The following is a 25,088-nucleotide window of genomic DNA, read 5'->3' on the forward strand; positions in this document are numbered from 1 at the left end:
GTAACAGAAATACATCTTGTTCAGACATTTACAGATGATGGTTACAATATTTAGGATAGGAATAGGTATGGTGGAGGGATTGCCATATATATTCAAAGTCATATTCCAGTAAAGATAAGACAAGATTTAATGCCTGTAGATGTAGAGGCTTTGTGGCTACAGGTACAGCTACCATTTGTTAAATCATTATTTGTTGATTGCTGTTATACAAACCCGATTCCAAAAAAGTTGGGACACTGTACAAATTGTGAATAAAAAAGGAATGCAATGATGTGGAAGTTTCAAATTTCAATATTTTATTCAGAATACAACATAGATGACATATCAAATGTTTAAACTGAGAAAATGTATCATTTTAAGGGAAAAATAAGTTGATTTTAAATTTTATGGCATCAACACATCTCAAAAAAGTTGGGACAAGGCCATGTTTACCACTGTGTGGCATCCCCTCTTCTTTTTATAACAGCCTGCAAACGTCTGGGGACTGAGGAGACAAGTTCCTCAAGTTTAGGAATAGAAATGTTGTCCCATTCTTGTCTAATACAGGCTTCTAGTTGCTCAACTGTCTTAGGTCTTCTTTGTCGCATCTTCCTCTTTATGATGCGCCAAATGTTTTCTATGGGTGAAAGATCTGGACTGCAGGTTGGCCATTTCAGTACCCAGATCCTTCTTCTACGCAGCCATGATGTTGTAATTGATGCAGTATGTGGTCTGGCATTGTCATGTTGGAAAATGCAAGGTCTTCCCTGAAAGAGACGGCGTCTGGATGGGAGCATATGTTGGATATACCTTTCAGCACTGATGGTGCCTTTCCAGATGTGTAAGCTGCCCATGCCACACGCACTCATGCAACCCCATACCATCAGAGATGCAGGCTTCTGAACTGAGCGCTGATAACAACTTGGGTTGTCCTTGTCCTCTTTAGTCCGGATGACATGGTGTCCCAGTTTTCCAAAAAGAACTTCAAATTTTGATTCGTCTGACCACAGAACAGTTTTCCACTTTGCCACAGTCCATTTTAAATGAGCCTTGGCCCAGAGAAAATGCCTGCGCTTCTGGATCATGTTTAGATATGGCTTCTTTTTTGACCTATAGAGTTTTAGCCGGCAACGGCGAATGGCACGGTGGATTGTGTTCACCGACAATGTTTTCTAGAAGTATTCCTGAGCCCATGTTGTGATTTCCATTACAGTAGCATTCCTGTATGTGATGCAGTGCCGTCTAAGGGCCCGAAGATCACGGGCATCCAGTATGGTTTTCCGGCCTTGACCCTTATGCACAGAGATTGTTCCAGATTCTCAGAATCTTTGGATGATATTATGCACTGTAGATGATGATAACTTCAAACTCTTTGCAATTTTTCTCTGAGAAACTCCTTTCTGATATTGCTCCACTATTTTTCGCCACAGCATTGGGGGAATTGGTGATCCTCTGCCCATCTTGACTTCTGAGAGACACTGCCACTCTGAGAGGCTCTTTTTATACCCAATCATGTTGCCAATTGACCTAATAAGTTGCAAATTGGTCCTCCAGCTGTTCCTTATATGTACATTTAACTTTTCCGGCCTCTTATTGCTACCTGTCCCAACTTTTTTGGAATGTGTAGCTCTCATGAAATCCAAAATGAGCCAATATTTGGCATGACATTTCAAAATGTCTCACTTTCAACATTTGATACGTTATCTATATTCTATTGTGAATAAAATATAAGTTTATGAGATTTGTAAATTATTGCATTCCTTTTCTATTCACAATTTGTACAGTGTCCTAACTTTTTTGGAATCGGGTTTGTAGACCACCATGTGCAAAAAGCTGTTATTTAAATGAACTGTGTGATACGATTGACAATGTTTGTGATACTAGAAATGAAATTTATTTGATGGGTGATTTAAATAATAACTGGATGTCTCAGGATTGTCTACTAAAGAGTAAAGTTGTGAATGTGATTAATGCATGTAATTTAAGACAAGTTATTAACCAACCAACAAGAGTCAATATAAATAGTTCTGGTGGGAAAACATCTACGTGTATAGACCACATTTTTATGCTGCGGAAATGTGCTTTAAGGGTGTAGTGATCATAACATAATAGCTATTATTAGGAAAGCAAAGGTCCCTAAAGGGAAACCAAAAGTAATTTATGAAAGACCATATAAGAGATTCTGTGAAGAATCATTTTGTACGGAAGTAAATAAAGTATGTTGGATTGATGTTTACAAGGAAGATCATCCTGATGATGCGTTGGCAGCATTTGAAAGATTATTACATGCAAAATAAGTGAATGTAAATATGATGGTAAAAAATTGTGGAGCACACTCAATGAAATAATATAGGTAGGAAATCAAGTAAAACTCCTTCTTTTGTTGATATAGGTGATTAATTTTTAACTAAATCATATGAAATTGTAAATTATTTTAATGATTTTTTTTATAAATAAAGTTGATAAATTAAGAGAAGAAATGTTGTTGTCACGCCTAGTTTTGGTTTTGTTCATGTTTCATGTCTTATTTTGTAGTTTCATGTTCATGTCTCTTTGCTTATTTAACATTAATCCAAACATGAACAAAGTACAAAACAAAGATGTGGCATGACTTTGCTACATGGCTTGGCAAATCAAAACATGAACAAATCCAAAACTAGACGTGACAGTTGTCTGTTAATATTCCATTAAATGAAAGTTTGATTGAAAAAATTATAAGTGATAAGCCATCCCTATGTTTTGAATTGAATAACGTAAATATAAAACAAGTGGAACAAAAATTGTTAACTATAAACACAGAAAAACCAGCGGGGATGGATGATTTGGATGGTCGCTTTGTGAAATTAGCAGCCAGCTGTTCAGCGAAACCTGTTTGCGACATCTTTAATATCAGTATTGAAAAAGGAATTTTTCCTTTAGCTTGGAAAGATGCAAAGATTATTCCTTAAGTTACTCCGCACTCACAAGCCTCAGTCCTATCAGGGTTTTAAAGGGTCTATTCATGAACATCTGTCCTCAAAGTTTTTATATAATGTATATTGACTGGACGATTTAATTGGTGACTCGACGGAAAAAAAAGCATTCAATAGCTATGTTTCCATCCACATATTTTTATGTGCATTTTGGGTTATCACATAAAAAACAGTGTCTGGAAACACCAAGATGCACATAAATTCTAAAAATGCTCATAAAAAATGTATGTGCTCAATTGACATACACATAAACTACAATGGAAACACATTTGCGCAACAAAAAAACTCATGTGACTTTGCCTCAACAGATATGATTGGATAACTAAAAGTTCATTTCTGTGAACTGTAAACCCTGTCTCCATTGATTTGATTGGCTATCTTTTGCCATTGACAAATCGCCACCTTGGAATTATAAGGTTCTATCTGCATTCTGAGCGGTTTTGTGAGCTTCAAAGTTTTTGCATTTCATTCAACTTTGTAGATAGAACCTTTTTGTTTTCTAAATAGAAAGTCCCAAAATGTACACACCCACGCACACACACACACACACACACAAACACCACATAATGTAAATAATAAGAATATGTGAATAACTCAATTTTGACAAAAATGTCAGATAGAACCTAATTTCAAGTTAGACCACTGCACTGAGCATGACCACACTAAATAGATTTTGACTAAAGTGGGTCCAGCAGGTAATTCATGCCTGGGCTGATGGAAGGATAAGCTACATAAATTTATCCCACGTTGTACAGCGGCTCACCGAGAAAACTCCTGGTGCTCTAGATGGTCATTTTGCCACTGACATGCCGGATGTTTTGCATTCCTGGCTTAGGGTGTTTCGTTAAACCCACTGTTTAGCTTCCTCTGGTAATGGGCACTCATCCAACATAAACAATGACATCGATTCCAGTTTAGAAAACAAAGGGAATTTAGCGAGGGAAGTGCATAAAAATGGATTAAGGCTCTGTTCCAAATTAAACCCTAAGACAGGGGTGTCAAACTCATTTTAGGTTGAGGGCCGGATGGGAAAAAATGTAACCAAGTGCGGGCTGAATTAAAAAAAAAAAAAAAAAACTTTAGTAAGCTGACAGTTACAATAATATTAACATACAAACTATACATTAATTTGCAAGAAAAAAACACACTGCTCCTTTGAAATCTGCATTTGTTTTTACTGTGAAAAGACTTTATTAGATTTTTAAAATAATGTTTTATTTAATATTGTTTATTATTATTATTATTATTATTATTATTATTATTATTATTATTATTTTATTTATTTATTTATTTATTTATTTATTTATTTATTTATTTATTATTATATTTTTTTTATGGCCAATTCCAATTTTTTTGGAGCAAATTTGATACCGGTTGCCTTTTTTTTCTTTTATTTATTTATTTATTTATTTTAATTTTTTGCTGTTTATTTGTTCTATAACAGGCCAAACTGGCCTTCAACAAAAAAATAGCAGCCATTTGGTATACATGCACCACTGCATTTTGAGCATGAGCAGTTGTTTTTTATTTAAATTAGATTCTATAATTTCAAGAGTGAAAATGCAAATTCACTCTCTAACAGTAGGTGGCGCTTGTGGAACAGCAGCGATATAGCATTTCCTTGGTTACCGCTGTACACAAAGCAGCGATGCGCTTATAAAATAGGCTACTTATACGGAGATCGAAACTTTTCTGAAGACAGTTCCCTTCTAAGTTACATTAAAAAATATAAACCCCAGTTAAATATTTAGATTTTTCTTCCTATATTTTACAAACAGTGAGCTTGGCCTGGTACAGTATTTGCTCTGCTGGCGAATCTGTGTTCTTCTCTTTTCGTCTGTATTCAGCATGTGGCTGTGTTAAGGTCCTGTTTACAGACTTCATAATATTTCCACACAAATGACAGTTTGGGAAATGATTGCAAAGCAGTTTGTTTGCAAGTTCAGAATAGATATTGGCCAAAATAAAACTAATAACCATTTGGATTTATGGCCAGGGGACCATGCATAACTGTTATGTTATTGTTCACATCGTCACCCGGGCCGGATTGGACACCTTTGTGGGCCGTATTCGGCCAGTGGGCCGTATGTTTGAGAACTGTGCCCTAAAACCTGCCATTTTTTTTCCACACTTTTGTGACATAAAGGCACTTTGACTATTGGGTAGAAGTCTGCTGCGGAGTTCGCCTCAGTGCGAGCTTGGCAAAAGTGCGCATAGAGGGTGCACGTGACAATTCCTGTGTCAATGCTGCAGCATGTAGCTCGCTTATAGTGCGGACACGATGTGGTGATGTGATGCCATTTGTGCATTTTGAGAGGGAAAGAGAGCATGCGCACAGACCCAGTCACACTGTTTTTGAAGTTACAAATTACTTTTCAAATTACTTTCAAATTATTTAATAAAGAAATAAGAATTTTACTTCACCTTTAGCATTATAATTATTTTACCCACGCCGGACAGAGATTGAGACTGTGCCGCTGCATGTCATGCCATACCCCTCACGGCAGGCGCGCATCTTTATGCATTGTCAGCATGAGATCGGTTTATGAGATCGGCCTTTATAGAGACTGCCACTCAAACTTCCCAAAGCGATTATTGGCCGATAGCAATCAGTAGCCGATCAGCGTTAAATTACCTCATGTCTCAAAGCACATAACATTACAAAAATAATAAACAAACAACTTACAGAGTTCTGACTTGTACCACCTGACTGCTGAACATTCATTTCGGCATTGATAGTGTAACAGACGTAGGCTGGTAAGAGTTGTGCTTGTAAACCTCACTCCCCTGATCTCAAGAGGCGCTCTAGCGACTGATGCTAGAGACTGCGGTCTTTAGCCTCCTTGTTAGAGCGCCCACTTCCCATGTGGACGGGCCCGGGTTCGTGTCCTGCTTGGAGCGGGCGGTGCAATCTTGAGGGGCTACAATAGTGTTGACATAGAAACGCATAAATCTGAGCCTGAGGATGTGAACAGCTCCGGGTAGAACTTCACAGGTTGCCATCTCGTAATTACAGTTACGACATGGCTTGAACGCAGCATAAACTCATTGTTTTGGTTCAGGAGGAACCATAAAAGGCGGCTTCTGTTTATTTGTGGCGCTCGGTGACTGCTTACCACTGCGTCCAAAATCAAATACTTCCCTACTATATAGCATGCAAAAACAGTACGTTACAGAGTAGTAGGTCCAAATTCATATTCTAAAATCTGTAGGCAAAAAGTCCCCAAATGACCGACTACTTCTGCAGAAATTCTGAAGTGCACATTCGATGGTGTAAGGATGGATTTTACCAAGACTGAATTCAAGATTCCTATCCTGTAATAAAACAATAAAACTCTCTAATCTGAAGAGAGGATCTGCCAGAAAGAGCACAGGACAACACCTGGCTCGACCTCCTCTGTTCCCCCCCATGCTGAGTTCCTGACTCCTCACACCCTCTCCTTCCCCTCAGGCCATGCAAGTCTCACAAATCTGTTATCTTATCTGTTTTAAGTGACATCAATGTAAATACTTCTGGTGCGACTGGTAAGATGGTTTCACTCCCACATCAATAGAACAGACAAGAATAAAGAAAACAAAACCTGTTCTCCTGGTGTGGGAGATGCCCCAGTAAAGATCTTTATTAACCACTTGTTTTGATCCCCAAAACCAGGCGTGTGACTCTTTGAGGCACGAGAAAAGGTTTAACAAAAGCTGCATAAATATTTGGGTGCTAAATGTTTACTGTCCTTTTGTTAGACTTGGGGTATTTAAAGGGATTTGGCAAACCACTCAAGGAAGAATCTGCATTCAGAACTTCCCGCACAATTGCTGTGTGTATCTCTCTATTTGCCAGGTATGCTGACTCTTTGAAATTCTTTTTAATATTTTGTTGTGAATTGTACTTTGTATTTTATTTTATTGAAACTAAATTCTAAAAATTAAGTGAACTACCCAGGGGCGCTGAAAAGACATACACGCATTATACTGACGCCTAGGCTGTCGGAATCTGCTGTTGGGCCGACGGGTGGTCCTTACAAAGTGGTGACCCCGACGTGATCTCCCATCTTTTCAGCGAAATATTGGGATTTGCAACAAGCAAGACGTGATCCTCTTCTCTTTCTTCAGCTGTTGTTGTAAGTCAATTCTTATTTGCCTTTTAGAAGTGTTGAGTGAAAGACGCACCCATATAAACACATTTAATGGGTCACACAGAATGGGTCGGCAATACCCAGATTTAAGACCAGAGACCGAAATCCGGTGGGGCTGGATAATTAGATAACCACATTACTTCTCAGGGACATGATAATGGCAGCGTAGATCAGAAAAGACATCTCTTGCTATAAATTTTAAGATCTCCTTGTTTGTATACGCAACAAGAGATGAAACCTAAATTGGAATAACATCATCCAAATTTTATTCTGGTACTCAACAGAGGGCTATAAATTAAAACCTAAGTTCTGAGGTAAAGAATGTCCAGCTACATGTTTGTTTGCTTTGCTGCGACAAAGTTGCAACACTGAAAATAAGCAAATAATCACTTTAACTTGTGAATAAATCTTGTGATTGGATGAACTAAAAGATAAAAAGGAAAAAAATCTCTCATTGAAATCCTTTGTGTGTGAAATGTAAAGTTGGACAAAACAGTGCAGTGAAATTAAACAATTTCAAAAGACATTATATGTTAAAAAATTCACTCTCAGTCCTAAAGAACTGCTGCCATGCAGAAGTCCTAGAGACTGCAATTAGGAAAATGCACTACATTTTAAAACTGATGTACATAAGGATAATTATGATGTCACTGCGAGGCTTGTAGCCAAGCCTGAGGGTTTCACCCATTCAGAGGACAGGCACAGTTTGTCTTTGTTTCATGAGAGAAATTTAACTAAAGAATAAGATAATGAATTACTACATCAAATCAAATCACTATACTTTGAAATCATTCAAGAAGTGCTAAAATGGTTCACAACTGATGTCACAATGTATGGTGTAAACAGCACTGAGGCTCAGTCTTATAAAACATAGTTTTTACCTTGATCTTATTTCAGACTTTGCAATCGCTGCACTCTTGTATGTTTTTCAGTGTCTCAAAAGAGACTGAAAAAATTTATAGACCAAAAACAATCTTTGTGCCCTCCATCTGAACTGTGTTTGTCCAGCCTCTCTTTTCATATCCAAATAGATTCTCAAAAGAAAAAGAATTGATAACATCAAGAAAATTGTGTCCAATTCTATATTGTACTCACAAAAATCTTTAAATTCAGCAATGATTTGATTCCTTTTCTCAGTACTTGCAGTTCATTGAATGCTCACAGCATAGACCTGGGTTTCATAATGCTCACAACACAGCAGACTGTGCAAGCACAGCTGCAACAGCAACTTAAGGTGCAAGATTCTCTGACAATGCTTAAACACCAGCAGTCAGATCTGACCACTAACACTCAGTTTATCTGGCATTTTTCTTTGCAGAAACATGATCATAATAATGATCCATGTCTCTGTAAACTGAAACAATTTTTCTCCTAATGGCATAAAATCTTGGTTAAAGCCATCTGCAACAACTGTCCGGCTGAGACCATTCAAAAAAATTAAGATAGTACCATCTATCTAAATGCAATTTGTGTAAAGGTTCAAGATTAAACTGGGTTTTTCTCTGTGTCTGTTTCCCTTTCAGACTGACGGCTGCCATTATCAGGGCCAGACTCAAGGGTATCTGGTCCCACCTGCATTGAGCCAGGACACACACACATGACATGTAGGAGATGGGATGGAGGTACTTCAAGAGGCCATTCACACCTCATAGCACTCATAGATACATGGCCTCCAAGTGTAGAACTGGAACTAAATTATACAACACAGATTATGGTAGGATAGACCCCACCCATCTCCTAAACACAAACATACAGAACACACACACTCACTACTACAACCTCACAACATCTCTGCCTGGCATAGATCATAGGACTATCCAGGTTAAAATTATTCACATCATGCAAATCTAGCATACATCATTCACCTTCATACATATAGGACAATTGTAACATCTTACAATCTTGTCAACTTCCTATGTGGAAACACTGTAATATGCATAGGACATGTGCATGGCTATAGTCACACATCAATTCATTGAATCTCTGATCATTCAAATTCCACATTCAAAATCTAAATGAGACCTATTCAGCAATGCAACTGGTCTCTTTGGACAAAATGTTTATTATGTCCAGTCCTTAGCATTGTTGCAAACTAGGAGGGCCCCCAGTTTCCAACATATGAATAATGACAAATGTATCTAGAGTAAACAATTAGAACTGAAATGCAGGCATTTCTGTCAATCAGTTACTTAATTCCCAGTCAAACCTGCATTATTGAATGTGACTTAGCCTGTACATCAAATGCACAGATGATGGTTGTAAAAGCTAAACTAGAGATTTTAAATCTCTGTTTCTGTAAATCTCATTCTCTAATTGACATGATTGAAACCGAAGGTTTGTATTAAGGATTTGCAGTTAAAACAACTATTATATAGACAGTTTTATAATTGTAATTATGAAACTGTGTATTTCTGTTTAATTATGTGATATATTTTAATTATACATACCACTGGTAAATATATTAGTTATATTGACTCTCTGCTATCTTTCCTTTGATTCATCCAGACCAAGTCTAAATTCCACTACCATATGAAAGTGATACTGAAGAATTTGGTAATCAAATGAGACCTGCTCACTAAATATAGGACTCTGAAAAGGAGACCTTATTTACCACTCACACTTTTGACATGAGTTCATCATGTGTTGTTATTTTGTGTTCTTGTGTTTATTCAACAACCCTTTTATCATCTACAATAACACCAAATTCATCAGTGTTCAAATAATGCATGATCATTCAGAAGTTGCTTAGGTGTCTCACACGCAATGGAGCGTCATCAGTGAAATGAATCCTTCACCTATGGAGATTAGACCTGCCCGCCAAACCAAACCTTCTACTTGAAGGTGACTGAGGACTTCAAACTGTAGAAAGAAACATCTTCAGCGTGGAAGATGCTATAACTAAACTATACTACCTAACAAAACAAAACATACATGATGAGCACCACTCCTAATACTCGTGTGTCTGTTTTTGTATGAACAAGCATGGAGCGGTTTGACTCAAATGCATTAGTAAACTCTGCACCCTCTGACTAAGAATCAGAACTGGTGAATTTGTGTAAAAAGAGTTTCAACAGGAATAACAAAAAAGTGTTTATAAAAATATTGCCCAACCTGCCTTCAAGGGAAAGAACGGAAAAAAGGGGGCGTGGGGGGCAGGGAGTTGTGTTGTGGGAGAGGGGGCTCTTGGAGATAATTGTCCCAGGACCTTTGCAAGTCATAATCCCTCCCTGCTTATGGGCAGCTTTTTCCTCTAAGAGCAATCAGAAGCAGCGGCAGTCAGTGGTTTGTTTGAGTGAGAAAATTCCACACTAGTCTCGAGTCCGTCTGTCTAAGACTCTTCACTTTCATTTATTGCCTTGACTGTCTCATCTCATGTATTCTCTACGTCTACATTTGACACGTTATAATGGACCACAACTTCTGTATCAGATTATGCATCTTCTGTGGTAAGATATTAATTTATTTTCTTCTCTGTCTTGTATTACTTATTTGTTATTTTGTACACACCATCACTACCTCAATATCTGTCTATTTCCACTCTCTATAAACCTTCTTGTATTGCAAGTCTTAAGCCTTTTTGTTCCTTTTTGTGCAACTGAAAACTGTCACAGTCTGTTTAGTTTCAGTTTCAGTTTATGGACTTTCTGTTTGCATTCTATGGTCACATGTTCTGTTTCCCGCCTTCATCATTAGTTCATCTTTATCACCTGTGTCTCTTTAATCAACCTTGTTATGTTTGCTATTTAGTTTCCCCCTGTTCACTCAGTCTTTGTCCGTTCACCGTTTGAGTAAGTTGTGTTGCATCTCTATGCCTGTTACCCTGTGGATTACGTCATTAAACTAGTATTTGGATTTATTCTCCTCGTCTGTGCTCCTTCCTGCAACCAACCGTAACAGATGAACGGACCGCCCAACTTTGATGAACGGGCTAAGTTCATCACCGTGGCCCGGGAAAGCCACGATTTTTTCCATTTTGCCACAAACTTTTGTTGTTTGGCTAGACTTCATTGGAGGATGAAAACCTCAAGGACCTGTTCTGGATCGGGGCCAACCTCTACCATGCCACCCACCTTCCAGACACCACCGGTCTTAGTTGGAGGGAAGCCGTATTTTGGTGTCTGGAAAGCGTGCGATCCCGATTCAGAACCCGGCCAGACCCAGAGCCCAGCCCGTCACCACCGCGATTGACGATGCCTGAGCCCCCTATAGACTGGAAGCTTCCGCCTGCCGCGACCCTAGAGCCAACACCCGAGGATGAAGAGGTGGAGCTCAACATCGCCCAGGAGCCGAAGCACCGCCATGAGTCTGACCAGGGATGTGAGCTGGCGTCATCGTCCATCGCCGTGGGAGTCCTAGTGGAGTTTGAGGGGATGGATGCGAGCCCCGCCCAAACACCCGCCACTGAGAGCAAGCAACAGTTGGACTTATTGGACTGTTTTATAGAGAGTGGTGAGAGAAATACTTTGTGTCCCTGCATTTCTAATGATTCTGATTCTTCGACAGTTCTATCATCCCCACCCAACCTCCCTCTCCCACCACCTCAAATAACTACCATTAAGGACACTTCATCTTTGGGTTCCTGTGCCACTCCTCATTTCCAGAGCATTGCCAAGCCTGTCACCCAGCCATCGTCTCCTCCCATCATTCCCGTTGACTCACCTCATCCTCCTCTCAGTGGCGAGGCTTCATCATGGTTCTGCTGGGAGGTCACTCTTTCTGGGCGTCAGGAGTCCGTGGCTCCGCCTCCTGCCTCGTCGTGCTCTGTCCTGCCTCGACCCGTCGACCTGGCTCCTGCGCCTACACTCCTCCTCCCCTCGACTCCGGCTTCGACCATCGAGCATTCAGACTCGCCGGGCTCCCTCGGAACGTCGGCTCCCCCTGGGTCGGACGTCGCCAAGCCTCCACTGCGGACTTGCGGGCCGTACGCTGCTCTCCGGCCCTCCACTCCTTCAGCTTCGGCAAGCTCCGCCCTCCCTCAGGCTCCACCTCTGCCCTCGGTTGCTCCAGCTCGTCCTCTGCTCTCCGGATCTCCACCTCTGCCTCGGAGAGTCGTCGCTGCGGCTTCGTCGCGGCCGCCCAGGTCATTGGCATCCCATCACCGCCTCGGACTTCCGTCTACGCTGGAGATTCCACCTTCCAAGGCTCCGTCACCGTTGGTCATCTCCACGAGTCCATCACCATCAAGGCTCCTACCACCGTTGACGTCACCTTGGATCATTGCCTTGGCTGGGAGGGGGGCGTAATGTCACAGTCTGTTTAGTTTCAGTTTCAGTTTATGGACTTTCTGTTTGCATTCTATGGTCACATGTTCCGTTTCCCGCCTTCATCATTAGTTCATCTTTATCACCTGTGTCTCATTAATCAACCTTGTTATGTTTGCTATTTAGTTTTCCCCTGTTCACTCAGTCTTTGTCCGTTCACCGTTTGAGTAAGTTGTGTTGCATCTCTATGCCTGTTAACCTGTGGATTACGTCATTAAACTAGTATTTGGACTTATTCTTCTCGTCTGTGCTCCTTCCTGCAACCAACCGTAACAAAAACAGTGAGTAGCAGTAAGATTTTATCTAGTTACATGATCTCACCAGGTAAAATTAGCTTTACATTCTCTTTATAGTCTAAATTTGTTCAAATTTAAAGCTGTGAAAAATGCATTGCAATAATCATGTTGTACACAGGGGCGGATTAAGGTGGTCAGGGGCCCCTAGGCTGCTCTTTGTGTTAGGCCCCCCCTTAATCATTAGGCTTTACTGGAAAAATGTATTTAGTGCCATACATAGTGCAATACTACAATGTTTTCTCTACATCCCTTCAAATGGTGGACTACCACAGTAAGATTACCACCACACCACATAGGTAAAATGGGAAATTGAAAATCATAATAAATCATTATAGTGAGCCTTTAATTGCCTATACAATACATAGCAAAGTATATGCTGAGTTTCATGTTCATGTTTGTTACGTGCTCAAGTTCACTGAGACCGAGACAGCTGATATCGCATCCCGATTGTTTTCATTATTTTACAAAAGCACAACGTTTTGCTGTTATTGTGAGTTCCCAGAAATAAAAGTGGACCCTTTACAGTTCACATTACTCTTGTCTGTATGACCAAAATGACAGAGTATTTTAAGTTAAATGCTAGTGATTGCACCGGCGCCTTCATGTCATGCAGTAAGCACGCTCTCCACACAAGCATGGATATGCACCAAATAATAGCGCACATTTATCTAGGACTAGGCTAACATTTGGCGAGCGGACTTGTAAACTTGTTACTACTTACATGTTTCTACTTACATTTCCATCATAATTCGACAGGTTAGATAACATTACGCTACTTAAACATAAAACCATTCGTTCAATATCAACACAATATGAATATTAGGAACTCATATACACATCTTTTAACCATTACATCTCTTTCAGCTACGTGCCTTCTGCCATCTAAATGATCTGTAGTTTTAGAATATTTGTAAAAATCTCCACCTTCAGGTTGTTGCACACCTGTCTTTTTGCTGTGAAATCTTCAGAAAGTTTTTAGAAAGTATATGCAATAATGAATTTTATATCGTCAGTGCTATTTCAAGATGAACATTTACTGTACTGAAGAACCTTAGGTTTACTTGATTATCCATGTATGCTAAAATATGAGGATCAAATATGATTCATCAAGAACATTTATTTGTCTGTCGATCATCATTGTATTGCATTGCATTATGTTTCTACATTTAAAGCATTTAAAGACTTGTCATGTTCTTTTCTTTTGTTAGTATGTCAGTCAATAATGGCCTTCAACATTGACCCTGTGACCTGGAAGTACTTCACAAACAATGCAAATAGTGGCTTTGGCTATAAAGTGATACAGAAAGGTGAAAGGTGAGCTCACCCAGTGTTACCACAGATCACTCAACCGTTGACCATTTAAACTGATGCTGTTGAAAACAAATACTTTAAGAATTACTTTTAGAATTACAGAATATTTAAATCCAGGACCGGCGTGGCTATTAATGCCACTAATCAAAAGACTTAATAGCTGTAATATTAAAGAATTGTTATATGAAGTTGCAGTTTAGTACATTTAAAATATATTAACTTTAGAAGTAACAATAAATAACACACTAAAGTTAAAGTTAAAATCATAATGAAGTACTTTACATGTGTTTTAATATATTAATGTATTAACTAACATGAACTAACCATGAGCAATACATTTGTTACTGTATTTACGAATCTTCGTTAATGTTAGTTAATGAAAATGAAGTTGTTCATTGTTTGTTCATGTTAGTTCACAGTGCATTAACTAATGTTAACAAAAGTTTAATAATGTATTAGTAAATGTTGAAATTAACATTAACAAAAATTAATAAATGCTGTATAAGTGCAGTTCATGTTAACTAATGTAGTTAACTAATGTTAACTAATGAACCTTATAAGTGTTAACAAGAAACATATAACACTTTATTTTCATACAACTAACCTTAAACCAAACCCAAACTCTATATATAAAGTACATGTTGTTAATTAAAATGACTTTGTACTTAAATGTATATAGTTACACTGCAACAAGGACACCTTAAAAAAAAAAAAACATAGTCATGAAAGTACTTGCTTTAAGTATACTTTATTATTTCATAATCATGATTATTTCGTAATCATATTTCATAATATTATATTATCTGCAAGTTTTTTTAAATATAATTTTAAGATTTGAAGTACACGACAAGTGCACATTCAATACAATTAAGCACATTTCTTAAAGTGCTCCTATTATGTCTTTTTTAAGGTTCCTAATATTGTTTTTATACTTTTAATTTCACCTGAGTTTTCAGTCTTTTGTAAACGACTCGTTTGAAGCAGTTCAATGAATCAGTCTCTGTAAACCCCTCCTTTCCGTGAGCTTACACTGCTCTGATTGGTCAGATGGCCCAATCCTTTGTGATTGGTCTACTGCATGCACCGCGCTCCCATAGAGTACCTCAGGGATGATGTGTTTTTGTAGGCCAACCCGGAAGTTAGCGGCGCACGGGTTCCCTCGATCGAAAGCCTATGCATTTTTCCCATAGACTTTTGGAAAATCGCAAAAAAATAAGCTCTGTGTTTAACAAAAGGTTATGACACTTACACGTTTTGTCTATCAAGATAATCTTTACAAGTTAACACAACATTTATACATTTTGAAGCCTAAATAAAGTCGTCAGATATAAAAAGCTAACAGTAGGCTATAAACGGACTATAGCACACCATGGTCGCGGATCAACGTCACCACCACCAAGCTTCCTCAAACTTTATTTAAAAAACAACTTTATTTAAAAACATGCTCGCTGATTATGATCTGCGCTGTGTATGAATACTTATCCACTTTTTCATGAGAAATGCTGTCCAAATGTCCTGTTTGTCATGATGACGTCTAAAGTCCCCGCCAAAGGAAGTAGTCCCTTTTAGCAATTTGTTAGCAACCGCCGTTTAAAAAAAATTACAAGCGGGTTATAACTGATGTCATAGATCAAAACGTGAAAATATTTAGAGGCTTTGTTAACCACAGACCTTATTTCAGGCGATTTACCAAAAACTGATTTGCAATCACTACGTTTCTATATGGTAAGTGTCACCTTAGTTATGTATAAGACGTGATAGTAACGTCACTGTTATACTTTATGTAAGTGCACCTGTGGGAACTGTATCAGAATGCCAAGCGAAGCTGAAAACCTCTAACATAAGATAAACATTTAGGCCAGATGTGTATACAAACTTTTTCAGCTTAACTATTAACAAAGTAAAAAATGGCTATATCATTGTTTGACAATACAATGGGTGTTTACTGTTTACAGAGAGAATACTTCAAGTAGTTAGCGTGGACTAGCATCTTAACATCCTATTACTATACAGATAGAGCTCCACTCTACTGTAATAATAAAAACGCAGTGGAAAAAAACAGTTTGTTTTACAGTTATGTAAGCGAACCGAGCCCATAGCTATGTTGTAAACTCCCACGTTGGCCAAGCACAAACGTGAATAGCTGATAATGCATTAGACTTTGTAAACAAAAGTCGTGCTCCATCCTTGATCAGTACTCCAAGTAATAAGACAAGCTGTATTAATCGACACATTTTTAGACAACATTGGACCCACATCTGAATAGCAGAACTACAGAAACGTGAGTTAGCCAGTTAGCAGGAGACAGACTAGGGTGTACGTTACACAACATAACATAGCCTACAAAACTACGAATTTTGAACGATCGCTAGAAAATATAAACATCAATTATTAATCATACTTACAGGTTGAGATTCAGAGGAGCAAGCTGGTCCAAATAAACTGGGCATTGATCCATATTTTAAGACCAAGCATTTTGTGAATCCTGCGTTAAACTCCCCGAGGTTTGAGAAACAGTCAGTAAAATGACGGGAACACAACAAAAGATTGTACTGCTGTGGTATTGTTAAAAAAATGAATTTTCCCTGGCGTAATCAGTGGGCAGGCAATATGCTAATGTTTCATTGTGACGCCACAACGAAACGGCTTGGGATTCATTTTACAAATGACTCCTTTAATTGACTCAGAGTCGACTCTTACTTTTGAGAGACAATAACTTTATATACGGTGCACTTTCAGATTTAAAACTTTGCAGGATGTTTTCATTCACTTAGAGCTATGTTATACACTACATGAAAGGTAATTTTCAAAAATCCATAATAGGGGCACTTTAAGTTAACAAAGCTCAGACGATGTACATAACAGAAGGCCTTTGTTTGAATTTCTAGGATAATTTTTGTACACTTGAGCTATGCAATGTAGTTTCTTTTTTCATTTAAGTCAGAAGGAACTGCAAAGCAAATTAAATTTCCAACTATCGTCACTGTTATACAGTAGCTCAATTAAAACATTTGAGAGCCATTGCTGACTGTTCTGGTCCAGTTGAAAGGGTTAAAGAGTAAGGCTTTTGAATTCCACGTAATGCTTTGCCTGTATTTCCCCTTTCTGTGATTTTCCTTAATATAAAAATATTTTGCAACACTAACTAAAAATAACTTAAAACTATGCTGATGTCCATACTTTTTTTTCCCATAAAACGTCATAGATTTTTGCATCACACCCAAACAGCACACCAAACCAGATTTCTCCTTTTTTAACATGTTCTCATATTCCTCCTGTCTTCTTTCATAGTCTACTTGTGAGTGATCCTTTAATACAACTCAGTCAAACTCAAAGAGGACAAATATATCGCTGTACTGTCACTGAAGGAAACTGCATGCCACTGCCCATTACTGGTACTTAGTTTTTATATGATGCTTTCAAATATGTAATATAAGACACTAGTTTTATTATCCATGATAGTATCTCTTTAAAAAAAGAAAAAGAAAATCCACTTTTTATTCAACAGTCACCAATGAGGCTGTCAACATGTCACTTGGACTTTCAATGTCTATTGATCCTCAGTCTTCAAGAGCAGTGGTAAGTTTCATATTTTAAAGGGATCATGAACTGCATATTTTTATTATTATTTTATAACATTTCCTGATATGCACTTATAATGTTAGCATGATTTTTACATCAAAAATTGTCATAATTTAGAAATAAAAGTCTATTTTCTACCATGGTTTTACCCTATGATTTGAACGCTCCGTTTGAAGGGGCGTGTCTGCTGTGAGAATTCAATGTAAACGCCCACTGCTGTGATTGGCTAACATCTTTGCATATGAAATAAGAATTAAGCTACATGTGGAACTCTCTCGAAATCTTTTACTATGTTTTTGCTATCACAGCTGTCAAAATTAACTAATAGGAAAAAGTATATCTGCTCCTTTCACATGAAAGGTTGCAGCGATGAGCACTGTAGCCTCAGAAAGGCTGTTGATCGCGTGAATGCAGTGATCATCATTGCAGCTCAATTTCTGCTCTCTCACGAATGGTTTCATAATAACTAACAGTGCAAACACTATAAATAAGAGATTCATTGTGCATTCATTGACTCCTCTCCTTCTCATCTCACTAACGCACCAGTGGGCAGGGCAAAGACGCGTCGTAGAAGTAGGCGTCGATCTGATTCTGCAGAGGCGGTCTTTCGTCACACTATTACGTCATAATGTGACAAAATCCGAAACAGGTTTCAATAAAATATTGGTTTCAATAAATGCTGTTTTTGGACTAACAAGGAACTTTTGAGTTCTGAAACTCACAATATGTTTTTATAGTACAATGACCTCCTACATGTCAAAAGATCAAGGGAAAAAAATGTTATTTTTGTTAATTTTTGAGTATATAAATCTTAGTGCTGTTTTTCTACATTTTTAATAATGCTTAGAGAAATTGATTTATGATACAATTTGCTGTCATTCTAAAAGGTGTCCAAAATAATTAAGAATAATATTTGCACCTCCAAATTTTATGCTAATGACCAGATTAGAGTGTAACAATTATGTTTAGTTTATTTAACTTTTAGTTTGTATTTCTTCAGTTCCTGTTCCTTTGTTTGATTTTCCCGCCACTAATCTGTAACCATGGACACTAACTATCATCACAGCTGTTTGTCATTAATCTCATCACCATTGTGTATTTAAAAGGGTCATATAATGCCATTTTTACAAGATATAAAATAACTCTCTGATGTCCCTAGAGTGTGCATGTGAAGTTTTAGCTCAAAATACCCCACAGATAATTTTTATAGCATGTTAAATTTGTCGCTTTTTGAGGGTGAGCAAAAATGCTCTGTTTTTGTGTGTGTCCCTTTAAATGCAAATGAACTGGTGCTCCTAAGAAGAGGGCAGGGTTTCAAGAGCTTGTGGTAGCACATAGTGTTAGCAGCACCGATTACCTCACGAAGACTCACAGAAAATGTCAGAAACTGTTCAGCCTTTTATATTCAAACTGGAGTCGGACAATGATGGAGAGACTCAAGAAGAAGTGACAACATGTAGAATGCAGGACGTTTCTGAATGGTTAGTTGCTTAATTTATGTAGCTGATGTGGAGTTACCTATCTTAAAGTCATTGATTAGCATATTCTGTCATGATAATCTATAAATCGCTCGTGTGGGAACTGTTGTAAGATGCCTACAGAACCAGACAATATATGCTTCATGAAGATAGAACAGGTATAGTTTAGTTGAATTACATTTATAACTTATGTTGTCTTCTTGCTTTTATGACATGCTATTGCATTTGTGTTACGTACTGTATTGCAATAACATAGCCTCACCCCTTTGTTGCATGTTCTCGGGGGCGGGGTTTATGTAAATTTTAGGGTTAATGATGTCACCATCCCGGGAAGAAGCTCGTTGTAGTCCCTACCAGCCGTTTGTTGTAGTCCTTAAACAGAGAATTCTTTAAAAGAAAATATCTCCCTTTGCTTTGAACTTTGAGCGTTGTAACTTTGCAGATGTTGTTTAAGCACAAACAGCAACATTACACACTAACTAAAGTTAAAAAAGTGAAATCATAATCAACCACCCCTTTAAGTTCCTGCTGTTCATTTAGTCTTTGTCTGGTCACCATTACATTAAGTGTGTTTGTTCCTGCCTGTTCGCCTATGGAAGTTTATTAATGCCAATTATTTTTTTAAATAAAAAGCTTGTTGAATTGCACTCATTTAAAAAAAAAAAATGCATTGTGTTAATTGTGCTTGCATTTTAATGCATTATATTTTTAGGGCTTGCATTTTTTTATGGGCTGAAATTTAACATGGTCGTATACTTAAGCTGTGAATATTTCAATTCAAAACATTTCACACACATTTTTATTATTAAAAATTTGAAGATTCATATTCACCTTTCAGATTTCACTTCCAACATATTCAGTCTGTTTAAAAATACAACCTAAAATATTCAACAGGCAATTTTCAGTCCATTTTATTTTGCTTTACAAATTTGCTTCCACAAATTCAATGGTTCACATTCGACAGAAAATTCGGTAACACTTTATTTTACAGTGACGTAGTTACACGTTACTACATGTACTTACTATAGTAATAACAGTAAATTATGCATAATTACAAGTAACTAACCCTAATCCAAACCCTAACCTTAACTGTAACTCTATAGTAAGTACATGTAGTTAATTAATAGTACTCAGTACTTATTTGAGTAATTACAATGTAACTACGGCACTGTAAAAATAAAGTGTAATATCAACACATCCGGGAACTGCAGGAAAAGCAGTAGATTGCCGATGCATTTTTCACAGCTTAAGTATATGTCCATGTTGAATTTCAGCCCATAAAGATGCAAGCCCTAAAAATACAATGCATTAAAGTGCAAGCATGGTTAATGCAATGCATTTTTTTTTTTTTTTTTTTCAATTAGTGCAATTCAACAAGCTTTTTTTTATTTCAAAAACATTTGGCATTAATAAACTTCCATATTCACCTGCCTTGTGTATTTATTATTAAACTTTGTGTTTTGAAACTTTATTTATCATCTTCATCTGCATTCCTGCAAACACCTGTGACACAGAGTTTGTCATGTTGAAAATAAAATCTTAATTTCTCTCAGGTTTGTGGTCCAACCATACCTAAGAACTGTGATGCAGTAACCACTTACAATGGCATGTGCTTTGAAATCAGTCCAGATAATGTTGTGAGCAGATCTGTGCCAGAGACTCTGAGAGGTACATTTATGGCATTCTACCAAACCCTGTATATACTGTATGACATGATTATTCAGATTAAATGAAAATATGATGCCATTATTAATATCTCCAACTTCAGAATGCCCAATATCACAAATTGCTTTTTTACTGGATGGATCTGGAAGTGTAAATTCTTCGGAGTTTAATAAGACGAAGGCTTTTGTTATTGAAATGATCAAAAGTTTTATAGACAATGATACACAGGTATGACAATCCATGCATTTATTATAATCTATCTTATGCATGTTTTTTAACCCCAAATTTTCATAGCATGAGGCACTAAATCTATCTGTCTGTCTACAGTTTGCCATTGCACAGTTTTCTACAGAATGTGTCATTCATTATAATTTTCAACAAGTCAAAAACGCCACCTGGTGGCAAGATGCAGTGAATCAGATATCTCAACAGGGAGGAATGACCTACACCGCAAGAGCTATAAGAAAACTTGTGTAAGACATGTCTGCTGATATTTCACTGGATTTCTTTTATCTATGGTATTAAAAGTAATATTACTTCTGACAGAAAGACTTGGAGTGAAGTTGAATTGAAAAAAAAAAAAAAAAAACTGATAGGAGCAACCATGCAAAAAGTATACGGAATTAAATGCATGAATGAATGGATACACATACTACTACAAGTCTTTTGATTTTTTTTTAAAAGTTTCCAAAGACAAGCAGTGTCTCCTATACAGTAGCATAATTGTATTGTTCATTAAATATTTTGTACTATTTACTTTTTCAATAGGAATGAGCTATTTGTAAGTAGTGGAGGTGCAAGACCATCAGCCAGTAAAATTTTCGTTGTTATCACGGATGGTGAATCAACTGATCCAGGTTATTTGACTGCAGCTGTTCAACAAGCACAAGCTAAAAATATAATACGATATGCTATTGGGGTAAGATTTGATTTACATTTATATTTTGTTTCTGCTAGGTTGAAAAAAAAAAAAAAAAAAGACTGAACTATATTAGTTAACTAAATTGATTTTTTTTTTTTTTTTCTTAGGTTGGCAATGCTTTTAATAGTGACAGAGCAAGAAGGGAGCTGGAAATTATTGCATCTTCACCCTCCAATAATCATGTGTTCAACGTAACTGATTTTGACGCTCTGGAAAGCATTCGTGAAAAACTCAAAGAGAACATTATTGCCATTGAAGGTATGTTTGCAGAGGGAATGAAAAATGACAGACAGAATGTTTACATTTTACAATTATTACATTTGTCATGCAAGCACAGTTACTTTGTTCATTGGGTTGATTTAAAATAATATTAAATTTATAGTTAACTGTGTTGTTGCTTCTTTACTACAGGAACCCAGACCTCTGGAGATTCATCTCGAATGGAGTTTGCACAGGACGGGTTTAGTGCAGCATTTACATCAAATGTAATTCTATGTATTTAACTTATTTCACACCAAACTAATGAAAGAGACATTGTATGGAAATGAAAAAGATGAAATATGTGGGTTATAAATACTTTTACTTGAATGAATTAGAAGCCATTGAATTGCTCTCTTTACTGTTCTATTTAATTTAATTTATACTACGGGGCTGTTGAATGCTCGAATCTGATTGGTTGACCAACGTTCTAAGGTGTGCAGTTATTTTCAGGGAAGCGCATGGCTAAAGTAGTTCTAGTAGGTCTTGACTGCATTGCAGTTCCATACCACTTTGCCAAATGATTTCAGTTATTTCAATAGTTTCTTACAGCCTACAACCGCAAAAGAACCAAAACCCACAATGACACCGACCAAGCAAATAAATATAGTAAACAATACGATGAAAATGACGAATTATTGTCATGGTTTTTGCCACAAAATACGTTTTATTGTGTCCTGAAAGTGCATACTCTCTCACGCTCTCTCTCTCTTTCAAACATACACACTTACTGTATAGTACGGGCACACGCTCGCACAGAAACATTTGGTCAGCGCTACTCTGGTGAATTAATCAGTAAAATAGTTTAGCAACTTGATACATGACTCACCAGCGAGGTAATAACTGTGCGGTTCTTGAGATAAACTTATAGTTTCGCTATTAGTAGAGACACTGCTGCCGTTAGAGATGCACAGACTCAGGTAGGCTAATTCACATATGCTGCTTATTCTCTCTCTCTCCCTCTTAAGAGAGTTAATAACTGTATCAATGGTATTCTGCTATCAAGGCTCAAGCCTGCGTTACTAGTTCTGAAATTACGTTTTGGAATTAGCAACGGAGGCTTGGGATGAGATGCGTAAGAAATTAGTCCCACACACAAGAGTGTTTTAACTACAAAAACCTGACAAATGTCTTGAAATACGACATTGGAACAGTGTCTTGAGGTGTGGTAACCGTAGTATAAGTGGAATAATTGACTCGGGGCCGTTGAATTCTTAGAAAATAATGCACACCTGAGGAGGCTTCGCGTCGTGGCCACATTACCACCTTGGGTGTGCATTATTTTCTTTGCATGCTATCCATGCTTTTTACACTATAATATATACACTATAATATATAGTCATTTTAGTTTTTAAGTTGACATTTATTTTCAGTTTTCTATTTAATTGAACAACAATTCACGTAATGTTATCATTAATACAATCTTACATCAGGTCAAATTAACTGCTAGATCTTGTGAGATTGTAAGATTCTTTGTAAAGCTGCTTCGAAATCGTAAGTTTTATGTGCAAGAAAAAAGTAACCTGGAAGTGCACTTGCATCAGGCCAAATCTAGGTGTTTGCATTAATGAATCAAGTTATTATTATTATTATTATTTACATTATTTGCAACTATAGATATCCACGAGGTTTGCTGTTTTGACTCATGTTTAACTACTCTTCCAACTAAATGAAAAACACAGATTTCGCATGCTTGTAAGCATATCTGGAAATATATCTTTCTTAAATATTTCTATTTATTCCTATAATATTATCTGCATTCAGACAGATATGATAATGACTGCAGTGGGAGCTTTCCAGTCGAAGGGTGGATATCAGCTGTACAAACCAAATAATGATTCAGATTCAGACTTTCAAGCTGGAAGTGAGCATGACAGTTATTTAGGTGAGATCTCTTCTTTGACTGTGTAAATCAAAATAAACCAGTCAAAAAAAAAAAGAAGAATATTTTCAAGTCTATTTTCTTCACAGGTTATTCCTTGGCAATAGCAACAATGTCAGAAGCAAAGTATGCAGTAATGGGAGCACCAAGACACGAGCATAAGGGACAAGTAACTGTTTCAAGAATTGGTGGAGAGGACCCAAAGCAGCTGGATCCTCCTAAGGTTGTAACACTCATATTTGTGTAAAATACTAGGACTTCACACATTAATGTATAAGCGAGTGAAAGTAAGTCAGCTCAAAATACATACTGTAACTATATTACTTCCCTTCCTCTTTTCTCAGCCTCAGATTGGCTCATATTTTGGAGCTGAGGTGTGTGTGGTGGATTTGAACCGTGACTCCAATACAGACCTACTTTTGGTATCGGCACCAACATACATGGAGTCTGACCGGGAGGGCATAGTGTTTGTTTACATCTTCACACATCGGGTCAGTGATTATTTGGAGATTCAATTAAGACTAACATTTTTAAAAAGAGTTCATCAAGATTGAATAAATGTACATTTGTGTCTCTCTGTTTTATCTTAATAGGCAAACTTCATTTTTTCGGATACACTGGTGGGCATGGCAGGTCAGAGGGGTCGGTTTGGCTCTTCTCTGGCCAGTCCAGCAGATCTGAATGGTGATGGTTTCATGGATGTGCTGATTGGAGCTCCTTTAGAGGAGGATGGACAGGGCAGCATCTACATCTTCAATGGGAGAGATGGAGTTATCATTCCAAAATACTCACAGGTGAAAAAGATGTGGGTTGATGGCGGTTTAAAGCGATAGTTCACATAAAAATTAATTCTGTCATCATTTATTCAACCTCGAGTGTCACCTTTCTTGCATTACTTTTCCCTGACTCACTTCATAGACTCTATTATTCTAATATTTTTGTTATCTCTTTCATTCCCTCTTGAATGAAACAGAGGATTGTTGGATCGTCTGTGCGACCAGGTTTGCGGTTCTTTGGGATTTCATTGAGTCAGTCTTCTCTAGACCAGAGTCAAGACAACCTTCCTGACATTGCTGTTGGGTCCAAGGGAGCAGTTCTGCTTCTCAGGTCTGTTTTCTTCTATAAAGAACTAAAAATATATACAAATACACAGTTTCAGCCATAATCATTCATATGTGTTATATGTGGATCATTCAGGTCCAGACCCATCGTGCTCTTGGAAACCAAAGTAACTTACAACCCAACCAAAATACCAACCAGTGAAACAGACCAGTCACTGGAAAACACCATGAAAGTGTGTTTCACCATGCGTCCATACGGACACCGCATAAGAGGTTTATCCAAAATTAGAA

The 25,088-nt window shown here is 37.4% G+C and overlaps 2 protein-coding genes across 28 annotated transcripts in view; one reads left to right on the forward strand and one right to left on the reverse strand.

The window, feature by feature from the left end:
- LOC127523702 (integrin alpha-X-like) overlaps positions 1 to 25,088 on the forward strand; it is a 113,593-nt gene that overhangs the window by 80,715 nt on the left and 7,790 nt on the right. For 7 of the 27 annotated variants that reach the window (XM_051914729.1, XM_051914710.1, XM_051914726.1 and 4 more), the window contains exons 11-16: positions 23,619 to 23,739; positions 23,826 to 23,959; positions 24,081 to 24,227; positions 24,330 to 24,530; positions 24,710 to 24,843; positions 24,934 to 25,070. The exons of 3 other annotated variants lie outside the window; for them this stretch is intronic. In XM_051914729.1, the coding sequence (XP_051770689.1) occupies positions 23,619 to 23,739; positions 23,826 to 23,959; positions 24,081 to 24,227; positions 24,330 to 24,530; positions 24,710 to 24,843; positions 24,934 to 25,070 (874 nt within the window). Of the gene's footprint in view, positions 1 to 10,299; positions 10,528 to 13,846; positions 13,953 to 17,240; positions 17,345 to 17,457; positions 17,529 to 20,562; positions 20,678 to 20,777; positions 20,903 to 21,001; positions 21,148 to 21,442; positions 21,594 to 21,703; positions 21,855 to 22,007; positions 22,082 to 23,618; positions 23,740 to 23,825; positions 23,960 to 24,080; positions 24,228 to 24,329; positions 24,531 to 24,709; positions 24,844 to 24,933; positions 25,071 to 25,088 lie in introns of those variants that run through there. 17 more of the 27 variants (XM_051914723.1, XM_051914725.1, XM_051914721.1 and 14 more) reach the window with 10 other exon arrangements.
- The window catches only part of LOC127523711 (uncharacterized), a 69,361-nt gene that overhangs the window by 26,250 nt on the left and 18,023 nt on the right, over positions 1 to 25,088 (reverse strand). The window lies entirely within an intron of this gene.

Source organism: Ctenopharyngodon idella, chromosome 12, assembly GCF_019924925.1.
Source record: "Ctenopharyngodon idella isolate HZGC_01 chromosome 12, HZGC01, whole genome shotgun sequence".
Lineage (NCBI taxonomy): Eukaryota > Metazoa > Chordata > Actinopteri > Cypriniformes > Xenocyprididae > Ctenopharyngodon > Ctenopharyngodon idella.